This window comes from Arachis hypogaea, chromosome 10 (genome assembly GCF_003086295.3).
Source record: "Arachis hypogaea cultivar Tifrunner chromosome 10, arahy.Tifrunner.gnm2.J5K5, whole genome shotgun sequence".
NCBI classification, from domain to species: Eukaryota; Viridiplantae; Streptophyta; class Magnoliopsida; order Fabales; family Fabaceae; genus Arachis; species Arachis hypogaea.
The window spans coordinates 5,710,679-5,734,499 of NC_092045.1; the positions used below are offsets into that span (position 1 = coordinate 5,710,679).

The 23,821-nt window shown below is 33.1% G+C and overlaps 2 protein-coding genes across 3 annotated transcripts; both read right to left on the bottom strand.

Moving 5' to 3' along the window:
- Nucleotides 1-53: 53 nt before the first annotated feature.
- On the bottom strand, nt 54-871 carry LOC112718147 (vacuolar iron transporter homolog 2). Its single transcript, XM_025770040.3, has one exon. The coding sequence runs from the start codon at nt 839-841 to the stop codon at nt 143-145; it is 699 nt and encodes a 232-aa protein (XP_025625825.1). The 5' UTR covers nt 842-871; the 3' UTR covers nt 54-142.
- A 3,254-nt stretch (nt 872-4,125) lies between these two features.
- Nucleotides 4,126-6,605, bottom strand: LOC112714900 (uncharacterized). Of its 2 annotated transcripts, none has more exons than XM_025766598.3 (2): nt 4,932-6,605; nt 4,126-4,465 (listed from the first exon to the last, which is right to left on the bottom strand). In XM_025766598.3, the coding sequence occupies exon 1, from the start codon at nt 6,346-6,348 to the stop codon at nt 4,969-4,971; it is 1,380 nt and encodes a 459-aa protein (XP_025622383.1). In that variant the 5' UTR covers nt 6,349-6,605; the 3' UTR covers nt 4,126-4,465; nt 4,932-4,968. The 2 variants fall into 2 exon arrangements, with proteins under 2 accessions (XP_025622383.1, XP_029145396.1); XM_029289563.2 differs by having other exon boundaries at nt 4,126-4,458; nt 4,932-6,596.
- Nucleotides 6,606-23,821: the final 17,216 nt, after the last annotated feature.

Below are 23,821 nucleotides of genomic sequence, written 5' to 3' on the forward strand. Positions count from 1 at the left end.
ATTAATATTTTATTTTAGATATTCATTTTTTAACTTATATTAGACCAAATAAATAATCAATTATACACATTGTATAAATATACCATTAGCTCCCTAATGAAATTCATTCAGAAAATTACACCACATAGTTAATAATAAGTGATCAGAATTGCAAACCGGTAAAAGCAAATAATTTGGTTAAGGCAAAAGTAATAGCCATAGCCATCCATCCACCAAGAAGAAGCCTAGCACAAGACCTAAGCATTGGTGTGTTTCCAAGCACAGACCCAATCCAACCAAACACAAACAAAGAGAGAGTAGCCACCGCCAAAACCACCATAATCCTTGTACGGTAGTCTCTAATAAACGCTGCTCCCACCAAAGGAGGAACCGCACCTAAACAATAACACGATGCAGATGCCAATGCAGCTTGCAATGGATTAGGTAACGCTTTCTTAACCATTTGCACGTCTTCACAAATTGTTTTGTTCTTGATTTGAGCAACTTCGACTTCATACTGTGTGTACACAGAAACAAACTCACCTATTGCCATGCTACAACCTCCTGCAACTGATCCTGCAAAACCAGCAAGAAGCATAGCTTTTGCGTCGGTTCGAACCGCTCCCACTCCCATCATTAACGAAGCCACTGATACTAATCCGTCCGTGGCTCCCATTACACCGGCACGAAGCCACTGTGCTCTTTGCGAGTAGTCAATCTTCTTTTCTTCTTCTTCTTCTTTTTCTTCACTCATTATTTGTTGTTGTTGTTCCTTCTCCTCTTTGTTGTTGATTGCAACAACTAAAACTCCACCATTGTTATGGTTGGTTGAAACCATATCAGAGGGTACAAATGAAGCCATCGCACAGGTTAGTGAAGCAGGTTTTGAAATGAGATATCTCACAATATATAGATTCTTCAATTCTTGATTGCTACTTTTGCCTAAAATAATTTATTAATACAAAAATATGATGCCGGAAATCAGCACACAGATACACCTTACCCTGTTTTATAATTCAAGCATGCTATTAAATATCCATATTCGTATAAATTACGTATTAAAATATAAAATATATATAAAATAACGTGTATATATTTTGTTTATAATTATAAAGTTAATTTTACAGATTTTTAAAATTTAAAAATTAAAGTGCACATCACGTAATTAAATTAGAAATGAGAAATATATGAAGTATAATATAATAATATTATAATTAACCATTAAATTATAAGAATGCCTCTTCGGAGAATTGAAATTCTCCTATTGCCTTCTCTCCTCCAATTTATGTTACATCATTTGTCACTTTTAAGAGCAGAGTGGTAGCAACTATAATTAAGCTATATGTAAAAAACCCTACCATCGGTTCTATGGTAACCTTTCATCATTATAAAAAATTATACGAAGAGAATGCCAGCTTTTAAATGTACTTATTTTTTTTGAAAAAACTACTATTTGTACCCATGAATTTTGCGAATGCTGACAAAAGTACCCACTAAACAAGAAAATTAACGTTGTACTCATGAAAGATGGGTTCCATGTGACAATAGTATCCAAACCGTGATTTTTCGTTGACTTTTTAATAAAATTCCCAAATTATCCCTTTTATCTTTTTTCTCAAATTCCAAATTTCACAACCCTCATTCTTCATCTTCTTCTATTGCTGCCAGCCACCAAAATTCCAAATTTTACCACCTTACACAGAATATCTATCATAGTAGTAAATGTGACAACATTAGGGTGCAATCCATGCCAAAGCATTTCAGCATACAATTCGAAACCCGGATCACATTAGCTATCTTGCCAGAACTATCCATGAGAGTCTTATAAGTGTACAAATTAGGCACCACTCCGGATTTCCTCATCAAACGGAAGACGCCCTCGGCATCTCCTATTCGACCCTCGTTGAAAAGAACACGGATCATAATAGTGTAAACCACAACGGTTGGTTTAATTTTGCGGTGGCGCATTTCATCAAATAGCTTGCGTACACCAACAGAATCAGCTTGGCTGCAGCAGCACTGCATCAAAATACCGTAGCTCACAACGGTAGGAGAGAATCCACGCAACACCATGTCCCCATAGACCTCCCATAGTGAATCAAATCTGTGGGTGTTGACGAGGGCGTGAAGAAGCGCGTTGCAAGCCTTCAACAGAGACAAAGAAGAGACGTTTCTATACACTGAAAGAGCTTCTTGGACATGACCCAATTCGGAGAAGGCGATTATGAGGACGGAAACAAAGTTGGGTGCTTGGGAGTGGGTGAGCGCGTGGAAGATGAAGGATGAGGGTTGTGAAATTTGGAATTTGGGGTAGAAGATAGAAGGGGTAATTTAGGAGTTTTATTAAAAAGTCAACCAAAAATTACGGTTTGGGTACTATTGTCACATGGAACCCATCTTTCATAGGTACAATATTAATTTTTTTATTTGATGGGTACTTTTATCAGCGTTCGCAAAATTTATGAGTACAAATGGTAGTTTTTCCTTTTTTGCTTCAAAAGGTCATCATTTCTCTCTCTTTTTCTCCAATTAGAAAACTACTTCAACAAATAGTTGTTCTTGATTTCGTGTCTTCTTATCGCTCATAAATGGAATTCAAATTCGGGTTTTCCCCCATCTTGGTGGCATATAATCACAGTATCTAAGCAAAGAGAGTTGACATAAATTAACTTCATATTCACATTATTACTGGTAACAATATCAACATTCTATTTTTGTTGTTATATCAACATTCTATTTTTGTTGTCAACATGCATATTGCTGCCGTCCTCCATTCTCTTGTTCGTTTTTATTAACAAAGTTTACGACTTTTTTATAGTTTTCTAAAAAGTAAAATAAAATAAATATGCAGCGTATTACATAACTACATATTGTTCAATATTAAGAAATTACTTGTCAAACTGGCTTGCTCATGTAATTAAATAAGAAAAACTCTAGAAAACTATTAAAATTTATTGTTTTTAATCATAATTTTTAATTATCAACTCAATTCTTTTAGTTTAATAATTAAACAACATATTTTAACCCACACCTTTAAACATTGACCCACACCTTTAAACATTGACGGCTAATTAATGAAAACAATAAATTCTAATAATCATTTAACATGTCCCAATGCCTACGGACACAATGCGGAATTATTTAAATTCGTAAGAGTTCCTCTTTGGGTGTCAATGTTAATTTCTTGTATCCGACTTTAATTAGAAGATTATTGCAATTTTGTTTATAATAATGAATATTCAGATGTCGTACTTTTTTTCCTCATGCACTATTACTAGTTCATTTCCTGGGGTTTCATCACTATTATCATTATAGTACTCAAGCGACTTTGGGAAAAGGATTTGGATTCTCTAAAGTTTGAATTTCACTTTAGAGAGTAAAGTGTGATTTTTCACCATTTATTTTATAGGTGAGACCAAAAATAAATATGAAAGAGAAACTATTCAAGGGTAGAAGATTACACTTTACTCTCTAAAGTGAAATTCAAATTTTAGAGAATCCAAATCCTTGGGAAAATAATAATCGCCTGCATATGAATGATTATTCATATTTAGCGGTATGGGATGATGTTGGAGGGGTCATGGACATGTCCACATTGAAAATTGAAGCATACTACAACAAAGTTCAGCACTTATAACATCATAAATTGCACTTTCAGTAATAGAGTGTGGCAGTGTGGTACAAGAGGTAACATATGTAAAACAATTAAACAAACAGCTGTATCATATGTCCGGGCATCATTAAAATGTTTGGTTAAGAGGTAAAAATAGGGTAGAAACCTATAAGCTTCATGAGTAAATTACACAAGAAAGTAATTCATAAAAACTTGTACCTCATTTTCACTCCAACCAAACACTTCACAAATGTAGAAAAGTAATAAACCATATGACCTCCCAAGATATACTTATTACTTAACCATTCACTTTTTAAGGCAAGTGAATTGTTTATTATCCAAGCCTTGAAATAGAAACTTGACAAACCCTTGGCCTTAAAGAAAAGGACCTACATGATTCCACACATCGCTGATCGCTGCATGCTTGCATAGGGTAAGAAGCTACACAAACGAGGCCAAGCAAATCCACAAACTTAACCAATCTATTCAGTCGGACCAATGATCTAAAGCAACTGCTAGAAATCTGAATAATGTAATAAGCAAATCAGGATACTCAAAATTTGGATTCAATAACTAATTTCCCGGGTATTCATTTTACAATTTTCTAAGAACTCAAAAAACAGGCCCTATCATGACCAAACCAATTAGAGCCATTGAATGTAGCACGACTGCACTCTATTCCTATTTGAATGAAAACTTTCTAAAGTTGAAACTTGAAAACCATACCATCTTACAACAACAAACAGACTACAGAACTACCAAAAAATTCCCAGCCACCATTGTTAAGGAACTCAGTCAAAATGACATGATTTTCAGAATATTGCATTCGTCTCCAGTCTGTGACTCTTGTCCAACTAATTTCCCACCTGTACACTATAGGTCATTGAGAATTCAGGGTAAAGTCAGCAAAATTAGGCACAGAATCTAAACAAGCAAAAAATAACAGTGGAAGACTTGACCGATCATACAGATACAATCCAACTTCCATATGGAGGACAAACATAAACTTGAGAAATTCTCTTATGAAATTGGTAGCCTCAAATGTTACAACTATGTATGAAAGATGTACTTCCAAATGTGAAGTTATAAAAACTGCTGCATTGCCTAATCAAAGAAATTCTTAAGAACCCTAAGGTTATTGATGATCTTTTATCAACTCCGCAGCCATTAATTCTTGAATAATTAACCAAAAATCACCCCGCCCCCCCCAAAAAAAAAAAAAAAAAAAAAAACAGCCACAGCTTAAAAAGCAAAAGCAGAAGAGCAAATACAAGACAACACACAAAAACAACAAATTAACTATTAACCATAAACAGGGAAAAGAAAAGATTCACTTCACCTGTTCCCTTAACTTCCAGGAAGGTGCTTTGAAATATTCACTTTTGCAAGCAGATGCGTGCTTGCAAAGGAGCATAAGACCGAAATGAAGCATTGTATATTGTTCTCAATTCCCCAGAACAATTGGATCGAAGCCCAACAGCAGCATCATGACTCTCAAGATAAGCCTTATTATTGGGTTTACTTTCTATATTTGGTTTTAACCTACACCTTCTCCTCATATACTTCAAGAAATAGCGATCAGGCTTTCCATTACATCTTTCATCCCCACACAATGCAGGATCTGCTTGCTTGCGATCAGATTCTAACCCACTGTCTTCTCCTCCATGGTTTATCAACCGAAAAGAACAACTTCCCTCACCTTCATTCAAGACCTCATCCTCAATCTCTTCAGCATTGATTTCAGCTGTGCGTCCACCATCATTTGCGCAAGTTTTCATGTCACTTGTGCCAATGCAGCGACGATTCAGGTCATTTGAAGAACCACCATCCAAAGATCCTACAGAAATAGAAGGTTCATAACCACTAGCATCCCATGAATCCGATCTCTTCAATGATGAATCAAGACTTGAATCCCATATCTTGGGAGTATCCAAGCAACTTGTATTCATTAAGCATTGTCTCTTTGAAGTCTTCGATGAGCTATTCAAATGCAACTCAGACGTCATCACTGAACCATCAACAAACTTTACATCATCAACCTTAAGACCACTCTCTTCTCTGTTCGGTACCAAGCTCAAAGCATTATTTGCCACTTCAACAGCCCTTCTAGCCACCACAACTTTCTTTACCGCCTCCTCTCTAGCCTTAGCAGCTGCATCAGCCTTCTTTTCCATATCATGATTTGCATCCTTAACCACATCCTCCATAGATCTCACCAAATCCCCACCTCCCAAAACCCTTGAATTAGAATTCACCTTCTCTACTATAACCCTAGCCTTTTTCTTGATCACTCCACCCTTAACCTTTCTTCTACTTCTAGAAATTGCCACTGGTTTGGGAATCCAACAATCCACACAAACAGAAAATTCAGAACCTATACAGGAATAAGACCATGGTGCAGCATTTCTGTATTTCAAGAAACAGTTCTGGTGCACTGAATGCCGACATTGAATGCAACGAAACGAATCGGAAGAAGCTTCAGAGAAACAATATGTGCAAATTCGAGAAGATTCAACAGAAGAAAAGCACTTGCTGCAAAGAAGAACAACACGCCATTCGCTATAAAGGGTTCTGAGTCCATTCTTACCGGTGCAAACGTCGAACTTGAATCCGCACGCATGGCATTCGGTCAAGTTCGGCAAATCCCTAGTTTTCTTCTGCGATGAACACTCCAAAACGTGATTTGAAGGGATTTCCCGTGTCTTGGAGGGTTTCCAGAGCGGCTTTGTTCGTTTCTCCAGTCGGAGGGGCTCCATCACCAGCGAAACTCCGGTGAGGTTGACTTTTTCGAGAGGGAAATTCTTAGGGTTTTGGCAATTAGGAGATTAGGGATTTGGGATTATTATCCCTAACGTGAATCATTTTCGCATGGCGCTCATTGCTGAACGTTCAAAATTCACGCGCTGTTATCTGCGAGTGAAACTTTTCATCTTGGAGCATCTACGAAAGAAATGGTTAAATCTTCAATAATTGGATCCTTGTATTCATCTCGCACAATTTGGTAATAATCGTGTGCATAATTAAAATATACCACACACCCATGTAACCATATAATTAAGTTGGTCCAACACAAAAAAAATTTAATACCATTAAATGAAATGTAAAATACACACGCCCAATATACACGAAATCGTCCAACGCTTCTTCTCCTCCACGCTTCTTCTTCTTCTTTTCACGCTCGTTTACACACGGAGCGTCTTCTTCTTCGCCTTCTTCTTCGCGTTCCTCTTTCTCCTCCTTTTTCGCATTCTTTCTTCTTCACGTGTTTTTTCCTTATCATCATTCTTTTGTTATTGTTACTGCGGTATTTTTTTGTCTTTTCCTCCTTCTCTCTGGTAAAGAAGCAGTAGAAGGTGAGAAAGAAGAATTTTGAATAGTGCAGAATGAACCGAAAACAGTACTCATGGTGAACCAAAATCTTAGTTATGATGAACCGAAAACAATACAATTGTATAGTATTGAGTGAACGAAACATAATCCATTATATAAAATCAAAATCAAACAGCTTTCTGCAGAATGAATCGAACACAGTACTCATGGTGAACCGAACATAGTACTCATGGTGAACCAAAAACAATACAATTGTATAGTATTGAGTGAACGAAACATAATCCATTATATAAAATCAAATTCAAATAACTCTGCCTACAATTTACATATTATCAATTCAATTCAATTCAGTACACCTTCGTCCATTTAATTCAATTCAAATGAGCAATTGTATTCCATTCAACTCGATTCAAAATTGAATAATCCAAACTTTGTCAGTTTGATTCATTTCAGAAGAGTAATCCAAATCGCTCTCCTGTTTACAAAAAAATTATAAACCGCTAAACACTGAACCCTAAACACTAAACCCTAAACAATAAAACCAGAACCCTGAATACTGAACCCTGAACCCATAAACCCTAAAACCTTAAAACCTAAACTCTAAATCCTACACCCTAAAACCTAAACCCTAAACCCTGAACCCAAACCCTAAACTCTGAACCCTAAACCCTGAATGCTAAACCCTAAACACTGAACCCGAACCCTGAACACTGAACACTGAACTCTGAACCCTAAATGCTAAATCCTAAACCCTAAACCCTAAACCCTGAACCCTACCGTAAATCCTAAACTCATAAAACTCTGAACTTTGAACCCTAAACCCTAGACTCCTAAACCCTAAACCCTCAACTATGAACACGGTGAACCGAAATTAATACACAGGGCAAACCGAAAGTTTGAAACACACTAAACCTTTGTACACTGAACCCTGAACTCATAAACCCTAAATCCTAAAACCCGAAACCCTGAAATCCTACCGTCATTCTTTTGTTGTTGTTGCTGCTGTATTTTATTGTCTTTTCCTCCTTCTCTCTCTTGTGAAGAAGCAGTAGAAGGTGAGGAAGAAGAATTTTGAATAGTGCAGAATGAATCGAACAGAGTACTCATGGTGAACCAAAATCTTAGTTATGGTGAACCGAAATCTTAATTACAGTGAAACAATTATATAGTGCTTAGGGAAGAAAACAGAACATATTGGTCTAATTTTTGTTAGACTCCTTTCTGCGGACCGAACCGAAAAGTTACTCACATTTACTCAGAGTTACTCACAATTGCTGACACTCACAATTACTCACAGTTACATATTATCAATTCAATTGAATTCAATTCAGATGTAAATCACCTCAGTCCATTCAATTCACTTCAAATAAAATTAGAAATTTCATTCCATTAAATTCGATTCAGAATTCAATAATCCAAACCTCATCAAATTGATGCGTTTGAGAAGAATCATCAAAATCGCACTCATTCAACTGATTTGAAGTTGATTCATTCATTGTTTCAATTCAAAAGTGCAGATCGAAGAAGAAAACGAAGAAGAAGATGAATGACGAAATAATTGCGTTGAATCAATCCATATCCATAATGCAGAGAAGAAAAATGCAAAAGATGAGAACAACGAATTTAATTAGGTTGAAGAAGAAAGAGGTTTACGTTGTATGAAAAAGTATACGTTGAGAAACGTTGACAACGCAAAATAAGGATTCGTTATATAGGTTATAAGAGGCGCGCGTAAAACAAATGGAGTTGTGGGGGCGTGGCGTGAAAGTTACTTGGATACCATCCATGTAATTTTTACATGGATGTAGAGCTTTTCTCTTAAAATATTGTAGAAAGTTAGTTGCAGTCAATTTTACGTGAAGTAGTTGATAGTTGAGAATCGTTAGATCAATCTATCTACTTAATATACTAAAATTGGGTTTTCTCCCAACTAATGGAAGTGGGGTGTCGATTCCACATGAATCCACTTTACCGCCAAAATGAATGCACTATTTTCTCTTCTAAATTTATTTTATAAAAATATGTTTTTATTATAATTATACTATAATTAGCTTTTAAGTAATAATGCATGCATAATTATACTAATTTAAAAAAATATTTTTACTACAATTATATAAAATTAATATTTAATATATTATTAAACTACTTATCAATTATCAATCGAAAATAATTTTAATTATTTTATTAATAATAATAATAATAATAATAATAATAATAATAATAATAATAATATAATATAATAATTATATGATAATGGCATCGGTTATTAATAACCAATTTATATCTCTCTAAATAAATTTACTTTAGAAAAATATCTTTATTATAATTATATTACAATATTACAATTAATATTTAATGAATAATGTATAATTATACTAATTTAAGAAAATATCTTTATTATCTATCTATCTATTCTATTATATAAAAATTGAATTTTTACACTTAATAATGAAACTGATGTAGCATGCTCTTGAGGTGTTTCCTGATTTATTTCATTTAATTCGTTAAAGTAAATTAATTATAATTAATTAATTATATTAATTAATTAATTTAATTAGATATTCAAATCTCACCATTTATTATAATTATATGAATTGATTAATTATAATTAATTATATTAATTATTTGATTTGATTGGAGTAAACATTAAATTATTTAATAAATAATAAATATGATAACGAAATATATGAATTCTCTCTCTCTCTCTCGTATGTCTCTTTGTTGCTCTTTATTTTAGTTATATTCATTGATTTCTCTGTATTGATGCTCTTTTTATTTGAAATATTGTGACAATTTAGAGTGTATGTTGTGACCCATATTATATTCGTTAATTTGGTGTATTTTTTAAAATGGTTTATGTTATAATGTGTTTAAGGAGTTGAGTTAAAATTATAATATGATATATAAATTTATAATATGATTTATAGTATGCTAAAATATTAGGACATTATCATATAGATAATTTTTTATTTGTCTATTAGATTCAATTATATAGGATCTTAAAAATTATGTAATTAGTTATTTTTTCATATAATTATTGTTTTGATCATTTACATTAGTGAGACTAATTAGTTATTCGTTTTAATTTAATTCTATTGTTTTTGTTATTCAAGGTGCCATCGCTATTTCTATTTTTAAAAAATTTTTAATATTATTTAACAATTCTAATAACATAATAACAATTAAAAAAGACAAAACAAAAATTTTTTTAATGTGAAAATAAGACAAAAAGAATAAATTTATTTAATAATTTTTTCAGAATATATATGTTTTTTTATATATAATTATTGTAAAGCAAGAAAAATTATTAAATTCTAACAATAATTATTAAGAATAAATAATTATTAAAATTAAAAGTAATGTCAATTTAAATGATATACAAATAAATCATGCCAAACATAACAACTTAAAAGGGTTACTTTTGAAAGAATATAGTTTATGATATTTAATATTTTATTATTTATTAAAAAAATATAATTATTTAACGATATTTATTTTTTAAAATCACTATGTATGCAATTTTATTCTTTTTTTGGGACAAAATTGTACTCATGATTGTAATTCTTCTAATGGTGTAATTATTTTATTCTACTTTAACAAAAAATTGAGTTGTGTATTTTTAATTATTTATTTAGAAAGTATAGCGAAATGAGTTATATCAATTATAATTAATTATCGATAATTAATATCAATTAATTGATTGTATTAATTTGTAAGATGAATAACGTATAATTAATAAATGTTGTGAAATTAATTATAATAAATTAATAATTAATAAATAAAAAACTAAAAGGAATTTTTTATTACTTTTTAATGACTACACGTTTTTATAATTTCACTTTTCTTTTATCTCTTCCTTTTATATTTATTTCTTTTAATTTATTGAACTAAATCAATTATATTAATTATTTGTATTAACTAATTAAGTACTTTTTAATGTGTTATTATAACTGTGCCTTTAAACTATAAGTTAAAAATATTATAAAAAATATTTTATAAAAGTTGTTAAAAAATAAATATTTTTAAAATATGTCCTTAAGACACAAATCAACTAAATTATGTATTTAATTCATTTAATTGCATTAATTATAACTAATCAATTATGTAATTTAATTTTATTAGGATAAATATTTTATCATTTAATATTTTATTTGATTCATTAAATTACATTAATCATAACTTCAAATATTTAATTTAATTAGAGTAAATATTCAATTATTTTAAATTCTGTTGGATTCATTAAGCAAAATTAATTATAACTAAGTTATTATTTAATTAATTAATTTAATCGAAATAAATATTAAATTATTTAATAAATAATATATAAAGCAATGAAATAAATGAACTCAATTAATTAAATTTATTATCTTATTATTTTATATATCTCTTTTCTCTCTCTATTTTATATTTCAGGTAAAATATTTATAATTTTTTATTTTTTTTTTGTCTTAATTTTACTAATATTTTTCTATAATTTTGTTTTATATTAATTTTTTATTTATTTTGATTAATAATTCTTAAGGGTATTATTATTTTATTTAAAGATAATTTAAATTTTTTGTAATATTTTTATAAAAATTTATTAATAGGTTTTTCTTAAATATTTATTTTGAAATTTTTTCAATAAGATCGTATTTTGATTTTTCTCTTTCATCCTTTGTATTAATTAATTATATTAATCTTCTATTGTAATACATTTTTTATCTACTCTATACATTATTTTTTCTATCTTCTTTTACTTTTTTTAATTGCTTTTTTTTATTTTTAATTATTTATTTTACTTTTACTTCTCATATATAGATTTATTATAATTCATCACAGTTCTTTTTTAATTTAAGTGATTTTTTAGGTTATATTTTACCATTGATGCTTTTATTTTGTTTAGTGTATTTTTTTTAGTCTGTGTTTAATATAATAATCTGTAGATATCTATTTTATTATATAAAAATTAAATTTTTGCACTTAATGATAAAACTGTCGTGGCATGTTTCTGATGGTATTTTTTGATTTATTCTTTTAACTCATTAGATTCAATTTATTATATCAACTAATTGATTTTATTAATTATTTAAATATTATATAATTTATTATAATTTCTATCAATCAATTAATTGTAATTCAAATTGAATGATTATTTTGTTACAAAATTATTATTTTCTAATCTATTTATGGACAATACATATATTAATTATAATCGCAAATTAAGCTATTTTACATTAAATGACTTATATAATGGTCATATCATTTATTATCATAAATGTTGAATTAAATAAGTCATTATTACTTTTGATTTAGAATTAAATGAGAATAAAATCAGAGATACTATTTTATTTGGCCTTTAGGATTTAATGGATGTCACACTTAAATATAAATAGCGACTTCCGAATTTTGGTCTCCAACACATCAAAGCCGCCTCCGCAACTCTTTTTTCATAAAAGGAATTGCAATTCAACTCTATTAAGGATATAGAAAGTTTTCAAAGAACAAATGAATGATTTGAATTTGCACGAATTCTAAATGTTCGAATTTACGATGTTGTTTCAGTTGTTGTTGTTACGAGAATGACTCTAATCTATACGTGTCTAAGGACTAGAATAGATTAAATATTATTTAAGTAATTTATTTTTAATATTGGCATTTGATTAAATTAGTTTTAGAGAAATTTAAATTGTTGACTCAATTTATATATTACGACTATTCTTTTTTAATATATTATTTTTATATTTTTTAATATTAATTTTTTTTCTGATTTTTAAGTTTATTTTTTTGGATATATGTATCACTTTTTTTCATTTTATATTTTAGATTAGTAATATAATTATTAAAATATATATTTAAAAAAAAGAAAAATATTAAAATATCACTATTTAAAAAAAAAGATACATAAAAAAAGGAAAACAAAAAATTAAAACATCACTATTAGAAAAAAAACTGTTAATATACGTATGAATGTGGTCGGAATTGAGAAATATATATGGATATAAAAAATTATTGCACGATTGTAGAATAAACAATAATCATATATATAAAACAAAATAATTTAACAAAAAATAATTAATATATGTGATTTAAATATTTTTAATAACCGGTAACATGGAGTTTAACAAAATATAATTCATATATTTTTTTATTTATGTATATGTATAGAATTTTTTATGTATATGTATATATATTAAGAAAAACTACCATAATATATATAACAAAATTAATATACACGTATACATAAATAAAAAAAATTATTATAATTTCTGGAAATTACACATGAACTCCTTTTTTTCTCTCAAATAAATTTATTCTAATTATATTACAATTAGGTCATGAATAATGCATGATTATATTAATTTAAGAAAATAATTTCATTATAATTATATCAAATCAATATTCAATGCGTTATTAAACTACTTATCAATCATCGATACTTTTAATTATTCTTATTATATCAATTGATATAGTTTTAATTCTCATTCAAGTGCAATAATTTTATTAAGAGATAATTGATGCACCATTAATAATGACCCATTTAATTTGATATCAATTAGTGGATAATAATAATAATAATAATAATAATAATAATAATAATAATAATAATAATAATAATAATAAAAGGTCTACACGGTACATGCATTATATTTTAAAAAGGTAAAATATATTTTAAAAAAAATTAGAGTATCAATAATCAATTATGATTAGTATCAATATCAATAATTAATTTTTATAATTATTTTTGTACTACTAAAGGTCACATATAGTATTTTTTTTTTGTAGAATAAAAAAGGTTGTAATTCATAAAATTTTCCTAAAGTTATATCGTATGGATACAAGATTCATTAGATAATAAATTGAATTTTAATTAATATGTTTTATTTTCTGCTCATATTTTTTTATTAATTAATTTACTTTTTATATTTATAGTAAATATTGAATGTAAAAAAAGATTAAATATTATCTATTTTATTTATTTAGAGTCATAATTAAGTTTGATATAATTATAATAAATATCTAGAATTAATAATAATATGATATTATAATTTTAAGTTGTATAATATAATAAAAAATGTTACAATTTATGTATGCTTCCTATATAGCAATAATATTATATATATTTATATATCTCATTTTTTAGTTCTTTCCTAAAAATATTGGCATATAATTAATGTAGATAACATATATATTGAGTAAGTATCTCTATTGAATTAATCATAAAGGTTAATAAAATATAATGGCATAAATTGTAGCAAGTATTTCCATTGAAAATATTTGCTATTATTATCGTGTATAATTAGTGTCTATATATATATATATATATATATATATATATATATATATATATATATATATATATATATATATATATATATGTATGTATATATATGGAGTAATAGTGAATTGTTACAATTATTTATCATTTAAAAAATTTGTACTTCAAACATAAATCTTCTTCTATTTATTATTTTTCATACTTAAGGGCTACTAACTACGATTCTATCAATAGTGTTACTTAAGGTAGATTATGTAATGAAAAAGTTTGAAAAATAAAGGCAAGAATTATAAGGTTATGGAAAGTCTCATCCAAATCTGACAAGAACAAGACGATTTACATAGAAATAGTTCTTATGAATGATAAAGTAAGTTGATTATTTTCCATGATTCTTTCAAGTGATGCTAGGTCCATTTTATAAATATTTTTTGTTCATATTTTAAGTTTATTTGATAAGTAAACTCTTGCACGAATCAAAGACAGTGCGATTTTATAGATTTATAAGTGCTAATAGTCTTTATATTTAATTTGTTTTATAGTGTGATAATAGCCAATATATTTGTTGGTGGATTTAACTATTACTATATTATTTATGATCACATTTAGTATATATATCTGATTTATTGAAAAAAGTAGATTATCAAAACCGATTAATAACTATTTTAGAGTTAATCCAATTAACACTAGATAAAAAAAACAAACAATGCATAACATATTACTTTTTTATTAATTAAATTATTATAATTTACATTAATTTTACAAAAATAATTTAAAATTATAATTTTAATCTTATCACGTGCATGGTATGAGTAATTACACTTGTTATTTAACAAATTTTCAATTATCAATTTTACATAAAGTTCACCTAAATTTTCACTTTAAAATATATATTAAAAATCAATTAAACGGCGTATATAAATATATTATAATTGATTTAATAAGTGATTTAGTATTGTGATGTGTGTTATAATAGTCACGTCAGCGGAATATATAGGGATAAGTACTTTTTTCGTCCCTAAGGTTTGAAGTCAAAATCAAAATCGTTCTTGACCTTTTTTTGTTATTAAAATCATCCTAAACATTACAAAATATTATAAAATTGTCCTTTTTGACCAAATTACTAATAAAAATAATATTAAAAATAATATTAGTTGATGTGTCCTTCACCCGAAGATCAATACACTATTGCCATCATCATGTTCATCCATGGCGGAACTCAAGCAGCACCACTCCCTTCTCATCTGCCTCGGCCTCTCCTCTGACAACTACGCCATCTCCCCACTCATCACCTTCTCCTCCCTCTCTCCACACGGCTATCTCTGCTACGCTGCCACCCTCTTTTTCACCCTCCCAAATCCTGACACCTTTCTCTTAAACACTCTTATCAGAGCCTTCTCCCTCTCCCAAACCCCCTCCACTTCCCTCTTCTTCTACTTTGACATGCTCTATCACTCACATGTATGTTAGTTTTGATTTGTTGGGTGATGCAAGAAAGGGGTTTGATAGAATGCCTATGAGGAGTGTTGTGTCTTGAATTATTATAATTTCTGGGTATGCTCAATGGGGGCTTGTGAACGAGGTTCTCGCTGTTTTTGAACTCTTGCCACCGAAAAATTCTGCTGCTTGGAATGCTGTCATTGCGGCTTTTGTTGGCAGCAATTGGTTTTGAGAGGCTTTTGGTTTGTTTCATAGGATGAGGAAGGAGGAGGAGGCAGAGCTGGATATGTATGTAGTTGCTACCATGCTTTCTGCTTGTACTGGAGTTGGTGCTTTAGAGATGGGAGAGTAGATACATCGATATGTTGTGAGGAGTGAGATTGATTTGGGAGAGAAGAAAGGGAAGAGACACGGAGTGGGGGTGCAGATTGGGGGGGGGGAGGGGAGGGGGGGAGGGGAGGGGTTTGTTTTTTTATTTATTATTTATATTAATTATTAAGGGTAATTTGATAAAAAATAAAATTAAAGTAGAAAAGGACGATTTTATAACGTTTTTGTAACATTTAGGATGATTTTAATAACAAAAAAGGTCGAGGACGATTTTGATTTTGACCTCAAACTTTAGGGACAAAAAAATACTTATTATTGATTGATGCATCATTATACTAAATCAAATAATCATGAAGTGACACGAATTACTATAGTTTATGTCGTCGAACCATATTAGTACATAGCTAATGAAAAATGAGTTATGAATTAAATGGTATACTTTTGTCAATTTTAAAAATATAATTAGTATAATTAAAATTTTAAAAACGATTTTAATGTATAATGAAAATTACTTTATCGCTTAACTCGATAGATGGAGTAAATAATCATTTTTTACTATCAAAGATTTAATTACTGACCAAAATAACCATAAAAAATAAAATTAACGTCATAATCATAAAAGATATCATTTGACAAAAATATCCAATCGTTGAATTTAAAATTAATTCCGTTAAAAGTTTTATAAAATTTTCAAAATACCATTTTCATCAACTTTTTATCTCCATTTTTTAACCTCTCGATCATAGAAATAACACACTTTTCACTTTACCCTGTCCACCACAAATGGCAACGAGTTCCCGCCGCCAATATCCATAACACACTTTTTACTTCACCCCGTACTGCAAATGTCAACGAGTTTCCGCCGCCAATATCCATGACAGATCTTTATTTTTTAGTTTCCAGTGAAATGGAGATCTTCTTTTGGTTCTTCAATTTCGGTGGCATTGAATCAGAACTTTTTTGTTCCTCTTCACTTTCACTGCTTTGTTTGTTAGGAAATGTTGTCCGGGTTAAGTACATTTTTCGTTCCTAAGGTTTAAGGTCAAAATCAAAATCGTCCCCGACTTTTTTTTTTCTTATTAAAATCATCCTCAACGTTACAAAACATTATAAAATCGTCCTTTTCTACTTCAATTTTAATTTTTTGACCAAATTACCCTTAACAATAATAAAAATAATATTAAAAATAAAATTAAACCCACCCCTTCTGGATATCTCTTCACTTTCTTCCCTCTCCATCCCCTTTCACCTACCATCTCTCTTCAGACCCCCCTTCCCAAAATTCTTCTTCTCTCCCTTTTCGCCACCTTACTACCTCCACCCTCTGCCTCCTTCTTCAACTTTTCTATCTCTCTCCATCACCAACTTCAACCCTTCCACCATTAGCGTCAGTCTCGCCTTCTTCATCTCCCACGATGACCACTCTCTCGATGATCCCGACTCCTCCTTATATCTCAACGACAACCATGTTGCCATCGACCTCCATGGCGTCGTTTCAGCTGAAGCCACTGATTTGGGTCTCTTACTCCAGTGTCAAGCCCAAAGATATCATTTTGAAGTTAAATCTCGAGTTGGGTCTCCTACTCCACCGTCTTTGTCACCCTCAACAGACCAACTTAGCCACACTCTTCACCGCCTCGAATTTTCTGTTCCTATTTTCTTCCCTTGCTCTCTATTCTTGTTCAATGTTCTTATTTTGTTTTTCCAATTTTTTATTTTTATTTTTGAAGAACATATACATCAGTGTTTTTATTATTTTTTGTTTTGAAATCTTTAAACTCGAATACAATTTTGAGCCTGTGGCTGCACACGCCTCCCTTCTCTGCTTCTCTGCTTCCAATTGATGGTCTACATTACCCCTAATAACACGTGTATGTCTAAATTATAATTTAAATGGCAAGTTTTTAAACACTGTACTATGTTATAACATTGCTAGTAATTTAATAGAGATGGAATAAAAAATATAACTTTTGACTTGTTGTAATTGAATTATTGCTGCCAAATTTTTTTTCTCTATTTTCACTTTAAAATTGAGTTATTGTTGCTATTGTTGGTGTCGATTGGATGAAGGGGTGGTGTTGTGATGGGTTTAGATTGATAGATGAATGAATAATGGTGTATTGGTGGTAGTCGTGATGACTGATGATGCAGGGGGGTTAGGGGTGAGAATGGGGAGAATTTTTTTATTTTTGTTTAAGGACAAAATTGTCCGAAAAATATTTATTATGGACAAAAGAACGATTTTATAACGTTTTGTAGTATTGAGGATGATTTTAATAAGGAAAAAAGGTCGGAGACGATTTTAATTTTGACCTCATACCTTAGGGATGAAAAAAGTACTTAACTCGATGTTGTCCTGTTTGCTGCTCACCTCGTTAGTCTTTAAAATGAACGAAGCTCCTTGATTTATTAGCCACCAAACTTGGTGAAGACCCATCGGCGGTCGGCGCTACCACCGGTATGGCTGGCAAGGCATCATCGTTGCCATTGTTGCCGGCAATTTGAGCATCGTTAGCAATGTGGCATTCTCTGAGATTAACGGTGGCTTTTGGAGTAGACAATTTCTTGAAATCTTCCGCCGTTGTCACTGGTTTTTTCGACGCATCACCACCACCCTTACTATCACTCTTTTGGAGTTTAGAAGAAGAATGAGGTTTATCAGAAGAAGAAGGAGGATGTCGTTTTGTGAAAAAACAAGGGAGGTAAAGTGAGGGATTAGAGCTGTTATTATTAAAGTTGTATGATGGATTTAATTTGGTTAAAAGATTGAAATAGAGAAGATGATAAAATAGTATTTTGAGATTTTTATACAATTTTTAATAGAATTTATTTTAAATTTAATGATGGGATATTTTTGTCAAACGATATTAATTTTTTATGAACAGAATATTAATAGCTATTTACTCCTATTAATAGCTATTTAATACTAATTTTTTCGTAATTAATTTTGTCAGCAGTTAAATCTTTGATGATTAAAAATAGCTATTTATTCTTATAAATAATATTTCTACTTGACCATTACTACTACTTAGTGCCTTATATATATGTTTGTCATTTGAATTTTAATTTAGATAGTTGTCCTCTATTAACATTCTCCATCCCAAACATTTTAATATTTTATTGAGCAATAATTCTTAAATCTCGAGTTATTATTTTATCTAAATTTAGAGAAGAAAATGAGTTTGAATCACTTAATTAACTCAATGAAATATAATTAATTCAATTATGATATTTATTAGATAATCAAATTTAATAAAATAAAATCCAATAAAATTTAATCTCAAACATAATAAATATCAAATTCAGAATTATTCAACTTAAATTAATCAAATTACTCAATTAGGTGTGTAAAACTTTTTTTTTTTAAAATTATAATATATATAGATATTGTACTTAAATTGTTATGATGATTATGTTATCTAATTTATTTTGTAAATGTTTATATTGTGCTTAATTTCTCTCTTCGTAATGAGTAGTAGCACTATTATTTTTTTTAATATTTTTTTTTCTATTGCAAAAAGGTTATTTGAATACTTAGATTAATCGATCCAATTTTAATTCTAATAACTATTAAAATTAATCTCATTCAATTATATTTTAATCAGTTTGAATAATTTTTTTTCTTGAACTTAGACTAATTAACCCCGTTTGATTACACTTAGGGATGGCATATGTATCTAAACCTGTCAGGTCGGCACGCATAAGCTGCCAAAAAAGGTAAGCCGGGTTGAAAAATTGAGACCGTCAAAAAACAAAAGTCTACCTAACCCGCACCGCTTAGGCGCTTACATTGCGGGCTTTGGCGGGGCGAGACAGATTTTTCCGTTGGGATTAAATTTTTTTTGGTAAGGGAGTATTTTTGTAATTTTTTTGCCAAAACCTAACTTCTCCAACCCAACTTACAAGAGTATGAAGATGAAAATTGAGTATTTTGAATTATGTTTATGTTGCTTTGGAGACAATATTTATAATTATGTTTTGAATTATGTTTATTTTGCTTTTGAGACTGTTACAGACCGTTACGAGTCCAGCCCAACAAGCCGTCGGGTCGGGACACTACCCCTGGCCCAGGCCCAAAACCATCCCTCACAACACGGAGAATCCGGCGGGTCGGTTCCGAACACCCGACCCGGGGCACGCCCGACTTACCCTCTGACCTAGGTCACCAGTCGGGTCGGTATCTTCGGGGCAGCACCCGAAGCTCTGACCCAAAGACCGGGACGACCTGCTCCTCCCACGTGGACTAGGACAGCTCACAGAAGCTCCTTGACCAGTGGGCTAGGTCATTTAATGGGCCCGCCCATTACAGTATATAAGGGGAAAAATTAGCTCTCCCCCCAAGGTATATAACACCTTACCTAATTTGGCTGCCATCTCGTACGGACACTGACTTGATCACCGAAGTGTTCTTGCAGGTGGCCACCCCCCTCGACCACTCCATCTCTGACATCACCGGCACGCAGTTCACGCTTCTCCAGCTGCTCCAAGTCGACCCAGGGTCTCGCCCACTCACCCTTCCACCATCACCCGAGCAGTCCAGTACCCGAGACCACCAGGTACCGAACATTGGCGCCGTCTATGGGAATTTTGGAGCAGACATGGAGCGACTCCCCATGTCGAAGGAGCTTCACGAAGCAGGAGGGGCCCGCCTGAGCAGGGCAAGTTCAACGGCTCGTGCCGCCGAACGCCTGCGATCCTCCGTTCAGCCAAACCAACCGATCTACACCAATACCCCAAAAATCATGCAGGAACTCAGGCGCAGAGTGCAAAACCTCGAAAGGGAGCTAGCAGCGAGAAGCCGACCCCACGGAGACGTCAGCCAATCCCGAGGCGACACTAGTCGATCCCGCACCCGCACTCGCTCCCCCTCTCGAAGACATGAGAGCTGAGAAAGGAGCCCAACAAGACGCGAAGATGAAACGCACAGACAAGCAACCTCCCGACCTATCCAAGGTGGGTTCGAAAGCCACGGGGAGTCCCGAAAAGGGAAGGCCAAGAAACGGCTAGAACCCGTCATCATGGGGGTAACCCCTTTCCACCCCTCAATCCTCAAGGTTTGGCTTTTGAGGAATTTTGACAAGCCAACGAACATGAGGTACGATGGGACTAAGGACCTCCAAGAGCACCTCGCAGCCTTTGAGGCGCGAATGAACCTGGAAGGGGTAGGCGACACAGTTAGGTGCCGAGTATTTCCCGTAACGCTAGCCGGTCCAGCAATCCGATGGTTTAACGCACTCCCACAAGGATCCATCACAACCTTCACGGACATTTCCTAAACTTTCCTAGCCCAGTTCACGACGTGCATAGCCAAGGCTAAACTCCCGATTAACTTGCTAGGGGTCACCCAAAAACCCGGAGAATCGACCAGAAAGTTTCTGTACAGGTTCAACGAAGAATGCTTGGAAATCAACGGCCTCACGGACTCGGTTGCTAGTCTTTGCCTAACAAACGGCCTGCTAAACGAGGACTTTAAAAAGCACCTCACAACTAAGCCTGTATGGACCATGCAGGAAATTCAAAGCGTGGCCAAAGAATACATCAATGATGAGGAAGTCAATTAGGTTGTAGCAGCCAATAAACGATAGCCCCAAACCCCTCAGCTCGCCAGGCCCCCCAGGTAGACAGATACAAAGAAGCTCCCAGGGACGGCACCCTAGCCAAGCAACCCAAGCTACCCCCACGGGTAGGGAAGTTTACAAACTACACGCCACTCACGGCGCCCATAGTAGAAGTCTACCAGCAAATTGCGGACAAGGGAATCCTATCCAGACCTAGACCACTGAAAGAGAGAACGGGAGGCAATAAAAGCCTCTACTGTGATTATCACAAGGGTTTTGGTCACAAGACCCAAGACTATTTCGACCTCAAAGATGCTTTAGAACAGAACATCTGGGAACGAAAGTTGAGTGAGTTCTACTGACTTATCCGAGAACCAAGGAGGCGGGAACGGGAGCGCTCAGAAGAAGATCGTAGCTGGGCTGTCAAGGCAAGACAAGAGCCTATAGGGAACGCCGACAACCCCCCAACTTTTGTGGTTAACGTTGTGGTCGGGCGCGATACCTCCCAAATCCAAGTCAGCAGCAAAGAAGGATACCCGGATCCTCTTTATCTCGACAAGAGATCCCATCACCTCAAGCGGGAGAACCCCCGTGATATCCTTCGGTCCAGAAGATCAGTGGTTTCACGACCTCCCCGAAAACCCCCCATGGTAATCACGGTAATGGTTGGGACCGGGTTGGTCAGGCGAATTCTCGTCGATACTGGGGCCGACTCCAACATCCTATTCAGGAACGTGTTCGACGCCATGGGACTCAGGGAGTCTGACCTCTAGAGTCTCCAAAACGGGGTCATGGGGCTTGGCGATAACCATATAAAGCCCAACGGAACGATCTCTCTCCTAATTTGCCTTAGAACCGGTGACGCCAGGAAGTCGATTATGGCGGATTTCGTAGTCCTCAGAGACTTAACAGCCTACAACATCATTCTAGGAAGGAAAACTATCAACGAATTTTCAGCCATGATATGTACCAAATTCCTAACAATAAAATTCGTGACAGATAGAGGAACTGTTGGCTCCATTAGGGGAGACCTAGAAGCGGCGGTCGCCTACGACAACGCCAGTCTCTCCCTGAGGAAAGAGTCTAAGAAGGCAGTCGGTGGCAGACCTGGATGTAAGGATAGAAGACAAGCCAAGACCAGAACTAGAAAGAGACATGGAGAAGTTCCAGATAGGGAAGTCGGTAGAGCAGTTTACCTTCATAAACAAAAATCTGCCCCATGAACTCAAGGACCCCCTCATGGAGGTTGTAAGGGTAAACGGCGACCTTTTCGTATGGACACCATCAGACATGCCTGGCTTGGATCCCGAAGTCATGTCGCACCGGTTAGCCGTCAAACCTGATGCCAAACCTGTAGCCCAACGGCGAAGGAAAATGTCCCAAGAAAGGGCTAACGAGGTCACCAAACAAATAGCAGGGCTACTAGAAGCCAGGTTCATCAAAGAACTTGAGTACTCGACGTGGCTGTCCAACGTCGTCCTCGTTAGAAAAGCCAACGGAAAGTGGAGAATGTGTGTTGACTATTTCGATCTAAACAAAGCGTACCCTAAAGACGCTTTTCCCCTCCCCAACATTGACACCTTGGTGGACTCAACAGCAGGGTATCATTTCCTCAGCTTAATGGATGCGTATTCTGGCTATAACCAGATCACGATGCACCGACCTGACGAGGACAAAATGGCGTTTATAACGCCAGGAGACACCTATTGCTATAAGGTAATGCCATTTGGATTAAAGAACGCAGTGGCCACCTACCAAAGACTAATGACCAAAGTTTTCCATAACCTCATCGGTAGGACAGTAGAGGTTTACGTCGACGACATTCTAGTAAAAATAGCAGAACCAAGCAGCCTTATAGACGACCTCCAAACTGTCTTCAAAGCGTTAAGAAAATTCAAGATGAGGCTCAATCCACTCAAGTGTGCATTTACCATGGAGGCCGGGAAGTTTTTAGGCTTCATGATAACACAACAGGGGCTAGAGGCTAACCTAGACAAGTGCAAAGCCGTCCTCAAAATGACTAGCCCAAGGTGCGTCAAAGATGTGCAGCGACTCACCGGGAAGCTCACAGCTCTATCCCGGTTTCTTGGAGCCTCGGCAGAAAAGGCCCTCCCATTCTTCAACCTAATGAAGAAAGGGATTGCATTCGAGTAGACCCCGGCATGCGAAGAAGCGTTCAGCCATTTCAAAAAGATACTCTCAGAACCACTCGTGCTTAGCAAACCCAGAGAGAGAGAGAACCTCTGTACCTATACCTGGCAGTGACCACACAGGCCATGGCGGCAGTTCTTGTCCAAGAAGAAAACAAGACTCAAT